At 44.8% G+C, this 20,715-nt stretch overlaps 1 protein-coding gene across 1 annotated transcript in view; it reads right to left on the reverse strand.

Annotated features, from left to right (window-relative positions):
• The window catches only part of rabgap1l (RAB GTPase activating protein 1-like), a 92,778-nt gene that overhangs the window by 23,743 nt on the left and 48,320 nt on the right, over nucleotides 1-20,715 (reverse strand). The window contains exons 14-18 of the mRNA XM_036522430.1: nucleotides 10,493-10,606; nucleotides 8,379-8,453; nucleotides 6,327-6,452; nucleotides 4,864-5,007; nucleotides 2,787-2,828 (exon numbers count right to left, since the gene is read on the reverse strand). Coding sequence (XP_036378323.1) covers nucleotides 2,787-2,828; nucleotides 4,864-5,007; nucleotides 6,327-6,452; nucleotides 8,379-8,453; nucleotides 10,493-10,606 — 501 coding nt within the window. The remainder of the gene's footprint in view (nucleotides 1-2,786; nucleotides 2,829-4,863; nucleotides 5,008-6,326; nucleotides 6,453-8,378; nucleotides 8,454-10,492; nucleotides 10,607-20,715) is intronic.

Raw genomic sequence — 20,715 nt, forward strand, 5'->3', positions numbered from 1 at the left:
CTGGTTGAAAAACAAGAGAGTATTGAACATCTGGACAGAACAGCAGCTTTTATCTAAGTGCTGTATCATGTCCATAAGCCTTGTGACAGTTGTGGATAACAAAGCATTTCCTCACTTGCACTCACTTCTAATTGGAGACCAGCCCAGCATGGCAGTATACTATATTTGGCCATCTATCAGCTGATCACAACTCTGGATGTCCAGTCTAAAGACAATGTGTATCACGAGTGAAACGTCAATCTAACGAATTTACCAACTTTAACCCACTTACTAATTTCTCATTCATCACGCGCTTTTTTGCTTTTCCTTTTGGATGCTGAGTCTTCAGTTCTACGTGTTTTAGTGTTATTTCATGCTGTTCACTTCCTACCACTATATCTCCTGACAGTTTAATTGGGTAGGTCACAGCACTTCCACCACCCACACAAACCTTGACACAAATTACCTAAAAAGCAATGGGTGTGCAATAACAGTTGGCTGGTATCAATACTTACTGTATTATATTCATAATGTAACTCCTACTAGTTCCACTGCTAGCACTGCAGGACTACTAATATTGATACTACAACTACTACCAATAATGAGAATAGGCATTAATCACATTTTCAATAACAGAAGCAGTTTTTTCTCTTTAGTAACAAAGACAGCTGTCTATGTAGTTAGCATCGCATAGTTTTATGGAAATCACATCTTTATCTTGTGCTCTATATGAAGATGGCATGCGGGGTAATGGCTATAGCACTTACCTAAACATTACATTTCATGCATTTTGCAGATGCTCTTATCCAGAGCAACTTCCAGCACAAGAGAACGGAAGTGTATCCATCCAAGTTACATAAGCAACAGCGACAGACCAGGTAAACAACACTCCCAGACCAGCAAGTGCATGCACAAAACCATTCAAGCATCACCACAAGTTACCTGGTGCTGATCTGAAGCTGGACCGCATTGAAAACTACGGGTAGACGTTAAGTACACACACTACCATGAATGGACCTGTAAGGTGTGGCTGTGGATCCACATCTACTGATCCTCCCCTGAGTATGATTAAGTACTTTACTGCACTATTCCTCCGACAGTGCACTGAAAATGGGTTACAGTATGTGCAATTATAAGCACTCAAACCCAGGGAGGATAAGGGCATCTGCCTGACAAATAAAGGTAAAAAGTAGCTACAGGATAACACACCATCCCAACTGCATGTTTCATCAATTACAAAGGTCAACAATGTATTAACACAATTTCACTCACTCACAAAAAGAATACTGAGTGTAAAAGTCTCTGATAGTATACATTCAAAAACCACCAATTACAATTTGCGCAATGACATAAACACTATTACAGTCACCACCCATCTCAGACATCGTCAGTTTATTTGTCTCCCTGCTACGTAGCTAACTTTTATCATTGTTTGTAATCGGACTGGTTATTCATGCTCCAGGCTGTAGGAGTCAGGGCGGGGTGCTCCGATCATCTGAGATAAACATTCAGAGGAGACATTTCATTTTCTCCCACAGTCAGAGCCATAAGTGAGAGTGCATCAGTGGTCGAAGAACGGCAGGGGTAAATGACTGCCTCAGCAGAGCCACATGCATGATTATGCCAACAGAAATGCTCCTCCTCTTTCATCCTCCATGAGTGTGGCGGCAGTGTAGCATAGCGGTAAAGAGCAGGGTTCATAACCGAAAGGTTGCTGGTTTCCCTGCTGAGGCGCTGCTGCTGTAACCTTGGGCAAGATACTTAGTCCACAATTACCCCAGTATCCAGCTGTATAAATGAATAACATGTAAAAATTGTAACATATGTAAGTCGATCTGGATAAGACCGCTTGCTAAACGATAGTAATGTAAGGTAATGTATTCAGTGGCAACAGGTTTGTGCTAAGTAAAACACGATAACAGCTCGTTCTTGTTCTCAACTCCACTGTGGCAAATCAAGACCACCACAAGTAAGATACATGTAAATATCTAGAATAATGTACTTCTACATTCTTTGAATATTACACTGATAAAATGTTTCCTGAATGAATTACTGTCATCTGCAACACCACAACAACTTCAGCACAGTACTCCTGCAATATCAATGGTACAATGATTTCCTTGACATTTCAGGAGTAATAACCTTAATAGAGAATAGTACATCATCCAAACAACACCACTGCTGCTACAAAACATGATCAATATAACCACAAGACGAAATCAAAACACCATTGATCAGCCTGAAATATCTGTCTGCAACATTATCTCAATATATTGCAGAATTACACAAAAGAGCCAGTGTACTCTAGGTGAAACAGGCCTGCTATCGAGGCAGGCCTTTAATACTGGAACAGTATTGATGCTAGTGTGCTGGTTGTTTGTATTTTTTCTTTGGGCAGAACCTGCTAAAGCACAAGGCTTGTAGCTGTAATCAGTGGGTAGGTAGGTATTCTGTGTCCTACACAGCACAATATAAAAACATGCATACTTTTGACACCCGATTCTGATGTGTTAAGTGCTGCCCAATCTAGTGCTGAATTCCCAACATTGGTGTTATATTAGTGTACTACTGCCAAAGACCAGCAGAGGGAGTCAGACTCATAACAATATATCACTTCCACACTTCACACCCCTCCAAATGCCCTGCATACTCACAGTACAGTCAAACAGATTAAAGGCTCTTTTACAAAACTTTGAAGTATAATGATACCTTTTGAAATAGGAGAAATGCGACACCTGAAGTATTAAAACAATGACACTGATGCTAAAGCATAAAGATTATCTTATTCTTAGAGAGAAAAATCCTACCTTCAGGAGAGCCAGGGCAACATTAAAGATGATGTTTAACCCCTAGAGGGAAAAAAAGAGAAAGCTTTTGTGATGGCAGAAGATTTCAATCTGAAATTAAGCGTCTCTTCAGTTGTCATGGGGTAAATGCAACCTTGCATACAACTATAATCCAGCCCTCAAGTCGTGCTGGTGCATGACTGATGCATTTGGATGTAAATAGTAACAATATTTTCATTCAAAGAATAGTCATTGAATTATAAGGGTAAAAGAGGTAAAATGACACATTTAGCGTTGTTTTGGACACAGGTATCACCTAAAGTCTTATAACTAACAAACAAAATATTTGGAATAAAGTAGTTAGAGTTCCCTGCAGAATGTCTGTGTTTAGTGACTGTGCTTTGCTTTGCTTGTGTGTGATGGTCAGTAAGAAATGTGAAGACATCCTCAAACGCAGGATGACACAGCGAGGTGAAAAAATGGCTGTTACAATGAAGAGGGAGACAGAGGGAGGGGAGAGGGGGGATTCTGAGACACGGTCACATGGGCGGAGAAGCAGTCTGACAGAGGGACAGGGGGGACGGAGGCTTGCAGAGGGACGGAGGGACTCTGCAAAAGCAGGTCGCATCGCAGCGGCGCATGGAGAGGCAGTGCTGAAGTCAGCTCCGCATGGGAACGCCGCTCAGACAATCCGTTCACATGGCAACACCGAGCTAAAAATATCCCGCCTGCTCTATTAATAACCCTGGGAAGAGCCTCCCTCATTCGGACGGGCTCTAGATGGCGCTGGGGGGCTGAGAGGGCCAGGCGAAAAGCAACCGCAGCTGGGGAGGGAGGGAGGGAGGGGGCTTCCACCAACACACTCTTACACACGTGTCCACAGAAATAGAATGAGATTCTACATGCATGAGATGAGGGGCTTTGGTACTGTGGGAACATGTGCATACATGCTTACACACACACACACACACGTGCGCACGGTTAAATGCATGTGTGCACGCAAACGCCTGTGAAGTGCCACCACGCAGGCATTGTTTCAATTCAGGGTCTTCCCACAGTGAGCTCTTATCGCTCCTGACGGTCAGCGCTAATCCAGGGCTACATGGGCTCATTGCTCTAGGCCAGCACCAGCAGTACCTCTGACAGGCAAACAGCTCTGAGGAGAAGGCATGGGAGTGAGATGAGCATGGGGCAGAGGAGTGGGAGAGATAGAGGAATAAACAATGAGACAGAAGAATGACAATAAGAAAGAAAGGGAGAGAGAGAAAGGGAGGGGAGGGGGGAGAGGCGTTTTAGCAACTGAAGTATTGAACAGCAGATTCTCATCATGCAGTTCACTGAGTGAGAGATGCTGAAGAAAACTTTTAATTGCTCTGCCTCGGGCTGATAAGAAAGAGAATGAGAGGAGGGAGGAGAGTAAAGACAAAGACACAAAAGAGGAGGCTGCAGAACCTCTCTAGGGAGAAGGGAGCTGCAACTGGTCGGTGTGATGAGTGGTCAGAGTGTCTGGTCAGGGTGTGCTTTTAAAGCTTTGCTTGACTCCGCGGCGCTCCCGTTCGTCCCACAGGCTTATATCTCTGAGGCAGCAGCAGCGTCCCGGGCTGGCTCCCCACTCCCCGTAGCTCTTCCCCGCTTTGCATCGTCTTTGTACACACAGTGCCAGCCAAAAGTTTGGACACACCCATTATTAAGATAATGGGAAACGTACAAAGACATTTTGATCTACTTTGATTATTCAAAAATACAAGATTGATTTGTCTAACACCTTTTTAGTCACTGCATAATTCCATTTGTGTTATTTCATGGTTTTCTTCACTGTTTCTACCATTCACTATTATCCTTAAATGTGGAAAATGGTAAAAATAAAGAAAAGCCCTTCTATGAATAGGTGTGTCCAAACTATTAACTGGTACTGTAAGGCAAAGGGGACAGTACTGCAGCAGAAACCACTGTAATGACTGTCACTGAGGGCACAACCACTGACCTGGTGTGGATGTAAAACCAGAGCTGCAGTAGAACAGGAGCACTGCGTTTCAGACCGAGAGCTGAAGCGGTGAGACCGCAGTTGGGCGCGGCGGAGAGAGATGCGGGTTCTCACCTCACTCAGCAGCAGGTCGGTGATGTGGAAGACCATGCAGAGGGGGAACTTGGCGGTGAAGAGGGTGAGGAACCACTGCGAGGCGTACATGTGGGCCTCCAGGTTGAGGTCCTGGAAATGGGACCACAGCTCCGGCAGCTGCTCCTGAACACAAGGAGAGGGGGCAGGGGCAGCGTTATAGGCATGCCGCACTCACTGTCCCGGCAACCAGCAAAAAATAACATGCTGCCACGCTGAGCAATGACAGGGCAGATCAGACAAAATGAATCACAAACATGTCATTTACAAAAAAAAGACAAAGTCTGAGAACATACTGAACTCATCTTACATGAAGATGAACAGCCTTCCCCTTGAACAGCTTGTGACCTTAAAAGTGAATGGAGGCGGGGGGAGGGGTGCTTGAGGAGTACAGACTCAAAGAACTCCTGTCAGCCCGGTCTTTCTAAATCTGTCAATAGATAGCAGCATGCTCTTAAACTGACCAACGTGGGATCATTACGCAGAGCTCGAGCGAGTGACCGAAATAGCCGGGTCAAGTCAATACTCAGGGGAGATGGAGGGAGCGGGGAGGAACAGAAAGAAAGAGCGAGAGTGAACGAGAGAGCGACAGGAGGAACACAACAAGAGACAGAGGGATGGGGAGGAGAGGGAAGGGGGAGTGACAGGCTGGGGACAGGAAAGAGAGAGAGAGAGAGGAGGAGGAGGAAGGCAGAAAGAGAGACTGGATGTAAACAGCCAAGGTGATTATGAGCATCTACAGCCAGCAGACAGAGTGTTAGTGAATGTCACACATTCAAATCCCGGGGTGTGAACCAGCCATTAATCTGACAAGGCAAGAAATGAGATGATTGCAAATACAGTGTATTGCACTCTTTTATGAGGTGCTTTGAACAAAGGGCTGTCCAAATTAAAGGAGGGATGAGGAAAAGAAGAATTGCAGAGGGAGAATTTAAAATGCTTTGAAAGCCCTGTTGCTGTAAAACTGCAACCTCCCCCCCACACCTGTACCTCCACCCGACCGATCGATACTAACTCTTTTGCCTTGGGCGCTTGTCAATACTAACCCGGTTGAGCCGAGCGCTGAAAGAGGCACACTTTGGATCTAACTGGATTTCAGCACAAAATTAAAACCCAATTTCCAGTGGATTTAGTTTAATAGCTTACAAGAACCTGGCACCGGCACTCAGGTAGACCTTTTTAAACACGAGCTGTCTCCTCTCCTGGGGCGAGAGCTATACGGTGTGAAGGTGTGTACAGGTCAAATACTCAGCTGGTCCTTAACACTGCCAACAGCTTATAGCACAAACAAACGACACAGACGAACACATGGACAGATCGGGTGTCGAACAGAAGGGCACACCAAACAGATTGAAAATGTGCACAGAGGCGTCAAACACTTTCAACAAAGGGGTCAAAAAACAAAGCAAAGATGTGTGTGAAATGGCTCGTCTGCGGGGCCTCACCTGCAGCAGCTTCTCCAGCTGGTAGAACTTGCAGTGCAGGTCCTCGAAGTTGTTCTTGTACAGGGCTCTGAGGCCGTACTCGTACATGATCTTCACCAGGACGCAGAACGCCTGCTCCTCCGGCATCTGGGACAGGACAGACAGGGAGAGAAAGAGAGATGCTGAAAAAGAAGGATGCGGGGAGAGAGGATGAAGAAGTGAGAGAGGGGGGAGTGGCACATTTGGTAGAAGAGAGACAGAGGGGGAAACGAAAGACTTAAAGCGCAGCATATTGATGCTACTCCTTGAAATGAGCGTGACAAAGTTTTCTTTTGGCATCCTTTGTCTCACTGTGGAAAGGCAGGAGAGGGTGAGAGACAGAGAGAATTGATGTGTGTGTGAAGAGAGAACGTGAGGGTGACCGTGTGCCTGTGTGTGCGCGTGTCAGAGAATGGGTGTGTGAGCGTGAGGGCCAACGTGAGAGAGGAATGTGTGTATGTATGAGGGGAAAGAGAGTGGAGTGGGTATTTAATCACAGCCACTGTGTGTGTCCCGGGCTGAATGAGCTCCTGCAGGTAGACAGGCGCGGCCATTAATATTCCTGACACCTCCCATGCTTCTTGCATACTGAGGGACCTCTCGCAGCTAGCCGACTCTCTCCTTCTCTCTCCTCTCTCTCCTTCAGTCTCCCTCGCCGCCCCTCACCTTCCTACTCTCCTCCTCAGCCTCATCCCTCTTTCGCTCGACCCTCCCAACCTCCCAAATCCCTCCTCCCCCTCCTCTCTGTCTTGCTCCCTCTCTTCCCCATCCTCCCTCCATCTTGTCTCCACTTACTCCACTCTTTTCTCATCTACTCTCAATTACTTCACCCCCCTCCCTCTAGTACGTCTCGATTTTACAGGTAGATTTTACACTTTCCACTCCAAGACTCAAATGACACATGGTTTAAAATTTACTCACGGGTCCCAGTAGACCTCTTGTATGAGGTCAATGTTGGTTTCTTTGTTTTTCTATTGAATTAGCTACAGTCCCTCGCCAGCTGTGGGGGTTACCCTAGTATATTAGCCCATGGCAGACTACTCTGTGTTTGGCAAAGAACATTGTGTCCTGAAAATGGTGGGTTGCGTTAGAATGTACATACCAAGTGCCAGGGTTAAAAATAACTACGCTAAACTAAAGAAACAAACATGTTTACTTGCACTGTACAGAGGTTATCTTTGTCAATGGAGCTTTATTGGACGGCAATGCTAATAACCTAGCCCCAGGTGCTACCAAGGCACATGCAGACCTACGGATAAACACATTTATAGGCTGAATAAGGGAAAAACAACTTTCTAGGAACAATTCAAATTTAAAGTCACCTAAAGCTACAATTCAGTGTCTCAGCGTGACTAGCACTGCCAACAGCTGTGTGGCTCAGTCTGGAATGTACTCCTTACAGCTGTAGCATCATCTGACATGCTGGCATTCACCTCCCTCGTGGTGGCTGTCTATTTCCACATGTCAACAGACAGGAGCAGCCAGTGGGTATGGAATAGATTCATAAATTCACAACTTTTACATACAGTACCAGTCAAAAATATTCTTATTATTTTCCACATTTTAGAATAATAGTAAAGACATTAAATTTTGAAATAACACATATGGTATTATGGACTCACCAAAAAAGGAAAGAAATTCATTATATTTGTCTAAGAAACACATTTTAAGCATTTAAGTACAAGTCTTCAGATCCAGATGTCTTTAAATGCATGTTTCCCATTATCTTAATCAGGTGTGTCCAAACCTTTGATTGGTACTCTACGATTGAAACCACAGTTGATAACCCCTGTGACAAACCCCAGCTTTTTGAGCGACAACTGTACGGCACTTCGCGAGCCAGTCCCCGGCCATTCATCCTACAACGTTTTTTGTGTCATATCCAACCACCACCGCCCTTCCAGGAGGGTTTCTACATTTTGTGTAGGGTATGAATTGAGGTTTGAAACGGTCTGTTTTATCAATCGCATTCTTTTTCACATATTGGCAATAACACATCTAGAAACATCCCACTGAGGACGGTCAGACACTCACATGCAGCAGCAGCACGGCCGCCAGGAAGGACTGGCCCTGACAGTATCCGATCTCCTCATCGTACACAGAGTAGGCCTGGGGACAGAGAGGGCAACAGGAATAGTCAGTTTCCCAAAACACTGCAGAATCCCCTCCTGCAGGACCTGGCCTCCGGGCACTGTATCCTATTGCAAGAATGCTTTATTGAGTCTAAATAAAGTGTTTAACACATTACACGCACACATGGCAGTACATTCCCACACTCACGCGAATGCTGGTATGCACACACGCAGGCACAGATACATACGCTCTTTGCATTACTGCTGAGTTCCATCAATATAAAATTGAGCGTTACCTCCACAACAACCAATAATTCAAGCCCAATCGATTCTCCTGAGCGCTAGTCAATTCCCATTTACTCTCAAACAGTGCACTTTCAGACATTAACACTCAAAAATGGATTAAAACGCACACACATTTGATAGCATTGATATTACTTCTTTGCACCAGATCAATAATAAAACATCTGTTAAGTGATATTATTATACCATACATGGATAATCAGACAATATTGTTTTTAAAAAAGGGTGTGAATACTTCAAACTACACATACAGTAGGCTATATATAATAAGTTAATGGTCATGGGCATTTGTTCATGTGAAAGCCTTTTGAGTAATTAAACTGCCTTTACTCTGGCTGTACCAATCAGGAGATGGACAGGCTCTTAAGCCCTCTTTCAAAGGCAGATTTAACAACAGAGAACAGAGACAGTGCCCGACTGCGGACACTCCCCTTCAAACACCAGCACCAGGGGAACAGTCGTCTACAAGGACACAAGCGTCACTGCGGTATCTGTGCGTAGGCGAGTTCACCAGGAAAGGTCAAACTTAGACAAATATCATACTGAAACAGAAGGATCCAGTGACTGGTGCCAGACTGGTCTTGTCGTTCAGTCAAACTAATGTGGTGAGGTGTGACAAAGTCAAGTCTGAAGGGCCACTGGAATGTAAGCCATCCTACCCAACTAAACAGATTTCCCTTTCCTCCAGCATGTTTAAAGCAAAGTAAGAAGACTGCCCAGACAAGAGGCACATTTTCCTCATTTTAATATTTTATGCCCCTGAAATAAGCAGGCTTTATATTTAGGACTATAAGCAGTCTTAGTGGAATCCTGCAAACTCATGAACATGTTCTGGGCATCAAGCCATCATCAGGCATCACCTTCCTTTGGTTTGGGAAAACAAGATTACTTTGATATGCAATTTAGAACTAACAGTAAAGCCACTAAAGACAAAGCTATGAGGAAATATAAGGTGAAAGGTATATGCGGTATAGAACGGTGTATAGAATATGCGGTGTTGGGTGCTGTCATCCCACTACCCACTACCCTTGTCATCCACTCTCTCACCCTGACCAATGGGTGCTGTACATGTTCAAGTGCATTATGAGCACTGGTGCCAGTCAACCTAGAATATGTGGCCCTCCATAGAAAAGACGAATTTGTCATCTTTACAAACTACTACTAGTACTAGTGACTAGTAAGGGAAAAACAACATACCATGGTCATGTAATACCTGAGTTTCACACCAGGCTTGTATTTGTCTGAGCTGAACAGAGAGAAAGCCTTGAACACTTTAAAATGTCTGTGACAAGGACCTACCAACAGCAGCATTCATTGTCTTTCCAATAATGCCCAAATTAGGAGTTTCACAAGCCTGTTTGAGTTGTTCAATGAAATCTGCAGCCTTAACATTACAGTAACTGGCAAAGCAAGCTTTGCATGAGAAAAAACAAATGCTTTCTGAAAACTTCAACTTCAGTACTCATCATCTGGAGAAGTCTGCAGTAAACGATCAGTTTCTATGGCAATGCATGTTCCCAGATTGCTTGAGAACTCTTGAGAACTGAGGATCTGTCACCAACATAAAACCACAATACTGTGAAGCTGAACAAAATACATGTAACAACTTGACAGTCTGGTGCTCTGAACGTCAATCAAATTCAATGTTAATTGATCCCAAATACAAAAGAGACATTACCCACGTTTCAAAGGGTGCTGCTGTGCATGATGGCACCGCCAGCCTTTTCTGCTGAGTCACCAGTAAGCCCAGTTATTCCAGTCACCCTTGCTTACCTTACAGATCTTGTAGAGCGAGTCTTGGCCATCGCCGTCCGAGTCTTTGAAGTAATCGTGAGCGGGAAAGGTGCGGTGGATATCTCTGGTGATCACACCCTCCTGCGCAGAGTCCTGCAGGGACATACACGTACACAGTCAGACGGTTCTGCCATCACACCTCCGAACCCCATGGGCACATGTGCGTGTTCACACTCTTTTCACTCTCTCTGGGTAGGACACACACTATGCCACAACAGACCAGAGTGCACCTACATTTCTAGAGGTTTTCACACTGACTGACAGAGCTCCAAGCACACCGACACCAGTGAAAAAAACATCGAGAGGAGCCAGGCTGTCAAAGGAGTACACTGCTCAAAACCTGAGGCACACAGCGAGGATATACAATATTAGGACAGAAGGATGTTGGCAGTAGGGGATGAGAGTAGGGGTTAGCTTAATAGCACTACGGCCCCCTGTGGTACGATCTATACAGTAAGCTCTTTATAGATCATTCTCAACTGCAAGTGACGACTGTACTTAAACACTGGCACGAGGGAAAAACAGTTTTCTAAAACTGTCCAATCAATCACTGGATCAATAAAATATTAGCTACCAAATCTAGCATGAAAGAGGCACTAAACAATGTCTTTTTATAGAACAAAGTCTCCGGGACTCTTGTGTATAATTGTGGAGTGCTGCTTGTGGCCCTAATCTGCAGTGGAACACTTCCTCCTGGAAGACAGAGGGATGGCATTCTGGGAGGAGAACTGCAAGGTGCAGATAAAGCAGGCCTGAGCCCTGACAGCTGAGCTGGGGGAGAGACAGGCAGCATCCCGCACTCTCTCTCCCTCTCTCTTTCTCTCTCTCTCTCTCTTCATTACCACCATGACAGGAGAGCAGTGCTGCCAGAAGCATTTGCAAGTTAGAGGCACTTCAAACCCGAACAAAGGTGCAAAAAATAAATTACATTCAATTGTGTGTTATAACGTGGAGTGGATGTAATAACAAGCATCTCTCCGGCCCTCTCTCTTTCATGTCAAAAAACAAAACCGAAGGCTTCATTTCTGGGAGGCCATTTTTCTCTCTCGACTCTTAGCCAGGTGGTGTTTTGCCATTAACAGCAGCGTGAACCTGCTGAAGTGGCCTGAACTGGGGGGAGAGAGGACATGACCTACAGCTGCACGCAAGCCCACTCCAGCAGCACCTGAGCCTAGCCGTAATCGCAACAAGCCAAGGGCAGTCTCCCTAATCACAAAATGCTATCATTCATTCGCCAATTCGCTTCGCTCTGGATAAACTGCACGGGTGTGAAAATTGCTCTGTTCCTTCATTTCTGATAAAGGCAACGGACATTCCTGTATCTTGACCTTGTGATCAAGTTATTAATACTGCATCTTTGGGCATACCCTTCTTTGAAAAAACATTCGAAAAACACTATGAACAACTGCAAAGTGTTTTCTGTCAGGTCTGAATGAGATATTTTTCACGGTATTAAACATAATTACTTGTTTCATGTGAATGTTGGAAAAGCATGTCAGCACCCTGTTGGCCACGTCTCCACACACCCAGGAAAACTGAAGGAATTTCATCATGCTGCAATTTATGACTAAAGCTTAAAGTGGAGAACAGATGGCTTTTAGAGCGCCAGATATGAGTGACAACAAAGCTCAGATGCTACAGGATTACAGTTAGCTCAGTTTCACTTCTACTTACACCACATAGGCTTTGTTATCACATGTGTATTCTCTGCCAGGACAGGCTTTGCCATCAAGTGCAGCCAATGCTCACACTGATGACACAGTGTTACTATACAAAGAGATGTAGAGAGGTTCATATGGAAGAACGAGATCCTGAATCATTCAGAGTTACAGTACCAGTCAAAAGTTTGGACACACCTACTCATAGAAAGGTTTTTCTTTATTTTTACTATTTTCCACATTTTATAATAATGGTAAAGACATCAAAACTATGAAATAACACAAATGGAATTATGCAGTGACCAAAAACATGTTAAACAAATCAAAGCTATCTTATATTTTAGATTCTTTGAAGTATCCAAAAATATATCCAAAAATCTTTTTGGAAAGAAATTCATGCAGAGGCATCAACTTTACTATTTATATTTGTCTATGAAATAAATTTCAAGCATTTAAGCGTAAGTTTTTAGATCAAAATGTCTTTGAATGCATGTTTCCCATCATCTTAATCAGGTGTGTCCAAACTTTTGACTGGCACTGTCTATCGAAACTGTTCACTCCGCTTCAGATTCAAGAGCTCCAACTTCCCCCACTGCAGCTCAAAATAATCAGATCATTAAACAAAGAGCGCTGCTATGGCAACGTCACACGGAGGCTTGAGCAATCTCTGTGACAGGGTGAGTTGTTGTAAACAGTTTGATTAAATTAACAGCAAATGTCTTTACAAATTAAAAGCGCCATTAGTCAACTAATGGCGGCAGATCAGGGTGGACTTCCTTTTCCTTACACCTGGAGGACAACCCCCGACCGATCTGTCCCCCCAAAAAGCGGCAGTATTTCGCACAGTCCCTCCATTTGTGTTGTGAATATGTATGGTGGCAGGCGACGGCATCCACACATTAATCTGAGACAGGGAAGATTATTAGGACAAATCTTTAGGTTGAAAGCCGCTGTGCATCATTCCTAATTACGCTCATCAGCTGCATATTATCGGCTCTCGAACGCTAACCTGGCCCTGGAGACAGGCAAGCTGACACTGAGCACTATAATTGGACCGTGAGGCTTTAAGATGAGCCTCCAACTTCTGCTGCCCTGGTTTTCTTATGTTCTCACATTATGTAACAGTTTTATTAAGTATTTATAGTATGTTTCGAAGATCCTTAATTAAATTTCTGGACAACGGCAAAAGCACAGGTGGTCAGCAGTGCATGACCGCACCACGTTGGCACTCCCAGAACCCCTGATTGAGAGGAGATGAGCCTTAATGCTCTGTCTTATTCCTCCCCTCTCTGTGCCGAGAGATGATAAGGCAGCACTGTCATGTGCACAGATGGTGGTGTGGAATCCACACTCCACCCCTGGGGTTCGGCCGCCACTTTGAACATTATAAACAGTTAGCTATAAAAAGACTCCATCGCTGAAGCACTGGGGGGAGACAGCCTCCGTGGGTGGTCAGACTCAAAGTGCGTGTGCGCCAGTGCGGTGCGTGTACGTGCAGCCGCAAGCCTTGCGTGTGACTAGGTACAGGTGTGTGCGCACACACACATGTGTGCGTGTTTCTGAGAGGGGTATTCCAGGAGCTAAGAGATGGGATAACAAGTCATTCAGGTGTTATGAATACAATGCATTTAGGACTATAAAACTGCTTGTTGCCATGACCCACTTTTTTTTTTTCCAAGGCTGAGAACCCTTCCCCCACCACTAACCTTTATGAAATGCCATTCTGGGATTTCTCTACACACTAAATTATTCCTGGCGGTTTTCAGATTGCATAATCTGTGCAAAAACTACAAGGTCAAAAAATTAAGACATAATCCACCGCGTGCTATAATTCCGGTCGTGATATCTGATTCGGCTGAAGGAGAGAATTAAAAGGAGTATGATGATATGAGACGCATTCGTCGGCGGTTGCGTACATTTAACATGACAGCATTATCTTGAGCGCTTCTCTTTCCTCGACTCTCCCTGGCTGTACGAAAGAGAGTTAGTTAAGTGAACATCCAATGAATTGAGCGGGTGTTTAACATCACTGTGACAGTAATGTAAGTGCCGTGCCGTAGGAGGGCTGTGCCGTGCTATCTTGGCTCTGTCTCTCCCCTGCCCCTGCAGGCTCTTCTGAGTGGCTGTCTGGAGAGAGCGCTTCTAATTGCTGCTCTGGGGGCTGTTTACAGACACAGCATTACTCAGCTCAGCCGAGTGCACAGGCAGGTAACCCATTTAGGACCAAAATAAAAAGTGCTGATTTAGCTCCGCGGCTTGTGCCTCCCGGATAAACCTTTTTCCCCCGCTCTCTTTTTCCTAATAAGATGGGATGGCAGAGACAGTGAGCCGAGGCCGGGGCTTTGAGACTGCAGCTGCTGTGTCGTTCCCCTGAGCGAGGCGGTGCACTGAGATTATTCCTGTCACAACACCAACCGCGTCCGTCGAAGCTGCGACAAATAATGGCACTGACCACGTTAATGCGACCGATATGCGGTTTCACTACGCGGCCAACCCGACGAGAGCAGACATGCTTACTTTCCCTAAAACAAAGCGGCGCAATGCTGCACAGAGGACAATTTGCTCTGAGTGCATCTTAACTGCAGGTGGGCTTTACGATTTGGATTTAGCGGTAACAACGATAATCCCATCACATTCCCGTCTGTAAGTGCTTAATTACGCCCTTCCTGGAGCCTGTTCCCTGTCTCTCTCTCTCTGTCTCTCTCCCTCTCCCTCTCTCTCTCAGTCTGCGAGTATGAAAATGGATATCTCATTTTCAGTGGAGCCTCATAAACCCTGGGCTCGTGACAAATGGTATTCATAAATAAACTGAGGCAGAGGAGCTCCAAATGGTAATTTAGCCACTAACATCTGTGAAGTGTGCCTCAAGCGAAAAAAAAGAAGAAGAAGAAAAAGAAGAGAGAGAAAAAAAAATCAATATTAAAGGATGCTGCCTCTCCTTGTGTAATTTCACAGGCGTAATTGCTGGAGCCGATCCCTCACTAGTCTTCTCCTGGAGTTTGTTCTGCGGTGACTGATCGAGCGCTGTTGACTGTGGCTCAGACAGCAAATAACACAACGTTTCCACTGTCAAATTTTCCTGCGCTTTCAAAGAAAGATAAAACCGATGACCTTCAAGCCGATTGATCCGAGTAGACCTCACCTCTGGTGCAAAGGGAAATCAGAGTGTAAATGCTGGATGTTCCCAACACTTGTATAATTCACCCGCGTGTCTGACGCTGTTGTACGAGGTCTCGCTCTTCTTTACGGGAGTGATCTGAAGCCAAATGGGGTTTGCCCTTCTGCACAATGTCTAACACCCTGATTCAGCTCCTCATGATCCAAGACCTGTCACATAACCACACAATCTCATTTCAAAGCACTTGTGCTTAAATTCAGCAGCATCCATTTTCGTTCGGTTAAAACGCACCCGCTAAATGCAATAATATTGACTTCTTTTTACACTTACAAATACATTTCCTACAGGCAGCAGCTCCTGCCGGCGTCTCATAATCATGCTGGATAAGGGCGTCTGACAGGTGACAAGTGAAGTACAATTAAATACACAATGACAGCAAACAAAACTAGAGTGAAGTGCACTAGGACAAGCCCGCTGACAGCTGGTGCTTGTGTCATGCAGCTGAACCGATAGAGAGAGCAGCATTCTGTTTACGACACAATATCTTCACTTCACAAGCTTGACATGACTGGAATTTAAAATGCAGCTTACAAAAACAACACAAGTGGCCTAGAAGTCCTTCTGAAGAAAAAACATGACTCACTTTTTAAAGTTTAAAATTCTGTTTGTTTACCATGTATCTTTGTCATTTTTAATAATTCACTACTGGAGTTAATCTGGTTCATGTCAGATAGGGCAAAATGAAATCAGGATTAGGGTTAGGGATTTTTAAAACTTGGGAGAATTCTCATCTCCTCCTGGGAAGTGACCACACATTTTTTTATTGAACTGCCAGATGGACACAAGAATTGCTTATCACTGGTTGCCCAACTACATTGACCTCTGTTTGCAATTTGTTCACATCAGGGCATGGTCAGTTAGCCAGTCAAGACATTCCAACAAAGCGCCACTTGTCGATACTATCCAGCTACAATGAACCATACCGATGATACTGTATCAATGTGTTTCTACCAAGTCCATAGAACAGAAGTGCTCCCACCACATGAAACAGAAATCAAACCACAAGTGCAAAATCATCAATCATCTTCCGCTTCCCAGCCATGCTGTATCTGCAGACACGGCTTGGGCTGGAACAGGGTTACTGTTTCAAGAGTTTCTTGTAGAAACAGTGCAGTGTGCAGTGTGCAGTGTGCAGTGTGGCTGGCAATGGAAACTGTCTGAAAGCCGAAGATGGGGAGATTCAGTTAACGCAGTTGCCCATGGGCCAAGAAGAACTCAGGGAGCTTAATGGACACGCTTTTTTTGTCTACTGAGGGGGAAAAGAGAACCGTCTGCTTCTCAGAACCTGAGGTGGGTGCATTTACCTAAAATACAGACTTGGTTTTACTTGGCTGTCTTACTGAGGTCGGACTGTTGTTATGTACAGGGATAGGCTGGCTGGAGATTCAAGCTATGCGGGGACCTCTAACAGGCTTGCTGAAATACTTAAACACAACACTGCCAACCCTTTAAGAGTTACCCTGTGCAAGATGTCATTTTTTTAGCATATGCTTTTCTGTTGATAGTGAGCTTTACAGCATATCACTTAAGCTGAACCAACAGGTCAATAGTGTTGACACACCTCCGGGCGGGGAGTTAGGTATGCACATTTCATCACAGACCCTCCCTCCTTCTTTAGTCTCTGCCCCCATGTTGTTCTGTTTTATAATGAAACACCTTCACCCACAGTCCACAGTTGTAGCGTGGTGTAGTGTTAAGGAGTAGGGGTTGTAACTGAAAGGTTGCAGGATCGATTCCCGTATCGGGCACTACCGTTTTAACCTTGGGCAAGGTACTTATCGCAGCACTGCCTCGGTAAATATCCAGCTGTATAACTGGACAACATGTAAATATTGTAACCTGTGTGAGTTGCAATGTAACAATCTCACAGCGTATTCACATCTCACATTACAGATCACCTCTCTCTTCCTCTCCTTTCATTTTATCCATCCAATCCTCTCTAAACGGATCACTCAATATTTTAATCTGGGAATGACTGCAGCTAGTTAATGGTGTCGTTACAGCACTCTCTTGGTTAATCTGTAGCTGTGTTTTCCCCAACTAATACAACAGGTGATGCTTGGGAACTTCTGTTACTTGGGAAAACATTACATTTTCAAAAATGAAAACATTTCAACTAACCAAAAAAAAAAATATAATAAACAACCTCAGTAGATCTAGAACTACTCCGTTTCAATTCAGCTGAAAGAGTAACTGTGCAGTCCTCAGGGCTGGAGAGAAACAGAGGGAAATCATAGGTGATTGACAGAAAGGATATTACCATCCCTACTTCTCCCTGGGGCCAAATCTACCACTTCAAAGGAACCCATAATTGAAATTGACAAACAGCTGCATTAGTCTGATCACATGGCACAACCTTGTAGGAGAGAAACAAAATAAAAGGTGAAGAGGAAAGGTAGGAGAGTGCCAGAGTGCCTTCTAAGCTTTGCCAGCACCAAGACAGATTAATCTTGTTCATGCATTATGTATGTGCGCGCTGTGTGTGATTGCGGGGACGGCCAGTTATTAACTGTGTCACTGGGAGAAAACACACAAAATCCAGACACACACACACACACACACACACACGCACAACCTCACAGCTACATGAAACACAGAGAGGAATTCTGAGCGGGGACACCGCAAATTACTACCACATGAAGCAAAAAAAAAAATGTTTTGGTGTTTTCACAGTGCGGGCAACACAGTACCACGGGTCTAACACACAGTGCTCTGGCATACGGAGCCACAAAACTTCCTCTGTCCTCCATGAGGACTGTTAGGACATTATGTTCTCTGTGATGGGTGATTACAGCTTTAATTGGTGCTGGCCTGTTAATTGGCTATGAGATCTCTGCCTTCTAAGCATTCAGAGCTAGGAGGATGCCTCAGGTGGTAATAAATCTGGTCCCTGTGTCAAGTTATGAAATCATCAAGGAAATCTTTTTTTAACAAAGTGTGTGCGTACTTGTTTAAAGATGATCTAAAACTGTACAACGTTTTAACAAATCCAGAGGAATTGTTTGAGCATGTGTAGCATGGCAGTGTAGCACAGTGGTAAGGATTAGGGCTCGTAACTAAAAGGCTGCTGGTTCGGTTCCCTGCTGGGGAACTGCTGCTGTACCCTTGGGCAAGGTACTTAACCCAGAATTGCCTCAGTAAATATCCCGCTATGTAAATGGATATCATGTAAAAACACTAACCTATGTAAGTCGCTTTGGATAAGAGGATCTGCTAAATGCCAATAATGTAATGTAAAATGATATCAGAAAAGTCTTCTTCAGCGCTCTGTATACATGCCTGTGCTCAAAGTGCCAGCCTCACAACATGCTTCTTCAGGCATTTAACGCATTTAAACATACTTCCATCCGGGGACAAGGGCTGCATTCCTTTTCATTAGTGTTCGATTTCTCTCCTCACCAGAGCAGCAGGTTCTTAAGGGTCAATCTGACTGAAGCTGGCTCGCGAACAGCGTCACTGGCCACCGGGGACATGCGGCTGGGTGCTCAAGTGGGGAGGACGCGCCGGCCACCAGAGACACTCGGGACAGCGTACAACCTCAACGTCACAACTCAACGCACCGCCGTCCCTGTGAGCGACACCCCGGGAGCAGGACGGCCACACACACGGCACAAACAGATGCTGCATGCTGTCAACGTTTCAGGGGAGTGGAGCAGTCGCACTGCTGGTTAGACAATCAATACTACTCTAATGACACACTGAGGCTGGCTAAGAGGGCAGGCGAGACCGTCCCTGTGTAGCAGATAGGGGGCAGGCCCCCACATCCTCAGTGAGGTGGAAGCTAGAGACCGCACAACGTAAACACAATCTCCCCCACACCCCCCCCCCCCCCCCTTAAAAAAATCACTGCACAGATATTTAAAGCAGCGACACCATCCATTTTAATTGCTCCCTATTTTTAAACTTCAAATAAACTCTCAAAAAACCCTCCCCACTCTCAATTTTTTTTTTTTTTTTTTTTTGCAAAGTGTAGCTCCGGGTTGCCATAGTTACAGTGCATCAGTGGCAAGTCTTGGGGCTGCAGCGGAAGAACTCGAACACCAGTGACAGCAACAGACAGCTCAGATAACATTCCTCCACTGAGCCTTTTAATCACTTTATACAGCTGAATGCACACGCTCACACTCGTTCATGCACAACGCCAAAAAATGATAAGTGGGGTTCACTTGGGGTGACCATGACTAGCATGACCCATAGTTTGACCGTGATCTCCACCAGTTAAAAAAAAAAAAAAAAAAACATCTTATTAGAAGGCTTGGAATTTGTGATGAATTTAGGCTTTAAATGCCAGAGCCATTTCAGCACAGTCTGGCACAACCGAATCCACTGTTATGCAAAGTATTGTCAGAACTAAGGGTCTGTTTCTTTTTAAAAGAAATCAGCCTGCATTAAGTTTTTGCAGGCATGATTAAAGATGGCTTTTTTTTGTATTTGATGAGCTACAGTACGTGTTACTTGGTTTCTATTCATCTCAGTGCCGTGCTGTCTTTTCTTTTTTTTTTGCTCTTCGCACTGTCTCACATGTGAAGAAAGGCTTTGAAGGTGGAGTTCGGCTGGCACACACATACAGTCGTTCACACTGACAGGCACACAAAGGAACCGGGCGCGCACACATGAATATGCAGGCACGTCCATGTCCAGGAAAGAGATGAGACGGGCACACAATGCACAATCGTGCATCCACTCGCACAGAATGTCAGCACATATGCACGCACACACGCATCTATACGCCCTTTATGATGAAAGCTGAACCGGGTAAAAAATAAATGATTAATCTGTTTATAAGTATATAAGTTGTATATAGCCAATAGTCGTACATATTCATAACCTGCACTCATGTATACTTTAATTCATGTATGTTGTGCAGTAGCTGTATATACCTCATTCATTCCATACTTACTCCATGTATGTGTCCTCCACTATTGTTGTTGTTTTATTAACACTACTGTCGGTTGGTATTCGTCGATGTCACTTTGATGTTGCATGCAAGCACTACAAGAGACACTGGAACCGGAGTCAAATTCTCTGCACGCATAGAAGCATTCTGGCAAATAAGGCCTGATTCTGATTCTAATTCTGATTCTGAGAAGTGCTGCATTTCAGGGTCTGCTGAAGTGAAGGGGGAAAACGACGGGATTCGAGACCATCCTGTGTCTTGCTTCTTATCATCAGTGCCGGCCTGCGAGGCCATCATGCCAAAGTCCAAGAGAAGAATAGGTCAGCCCCCCGAGCAGACAGCACAGTGGTGCCACGCTGCGAGAGCCTGCTGCCTCATCCTTGCCATCGGGACCATTATTTCTCAGGCCACCCTTTTGTGTTGTTGCGTTATCATTTGAATAATTCACCGCTCCCTCTGTGACAGTCTT

This window comes from Megalops cyprinoides, chromosome 2 (assembly GCF_013368585.1).
Source record: "Megalops cyprinoides isolate fMegCyp1 chromosome 2, fMegCyp1.pri, whole genome shotgun sequence".
Lineage (NCBI taxonomy): Eukaryota > Metazoa > Chordata > Actinopteri > Elopiformes > Megalopidae > Megalops > Megalops cyprinoides.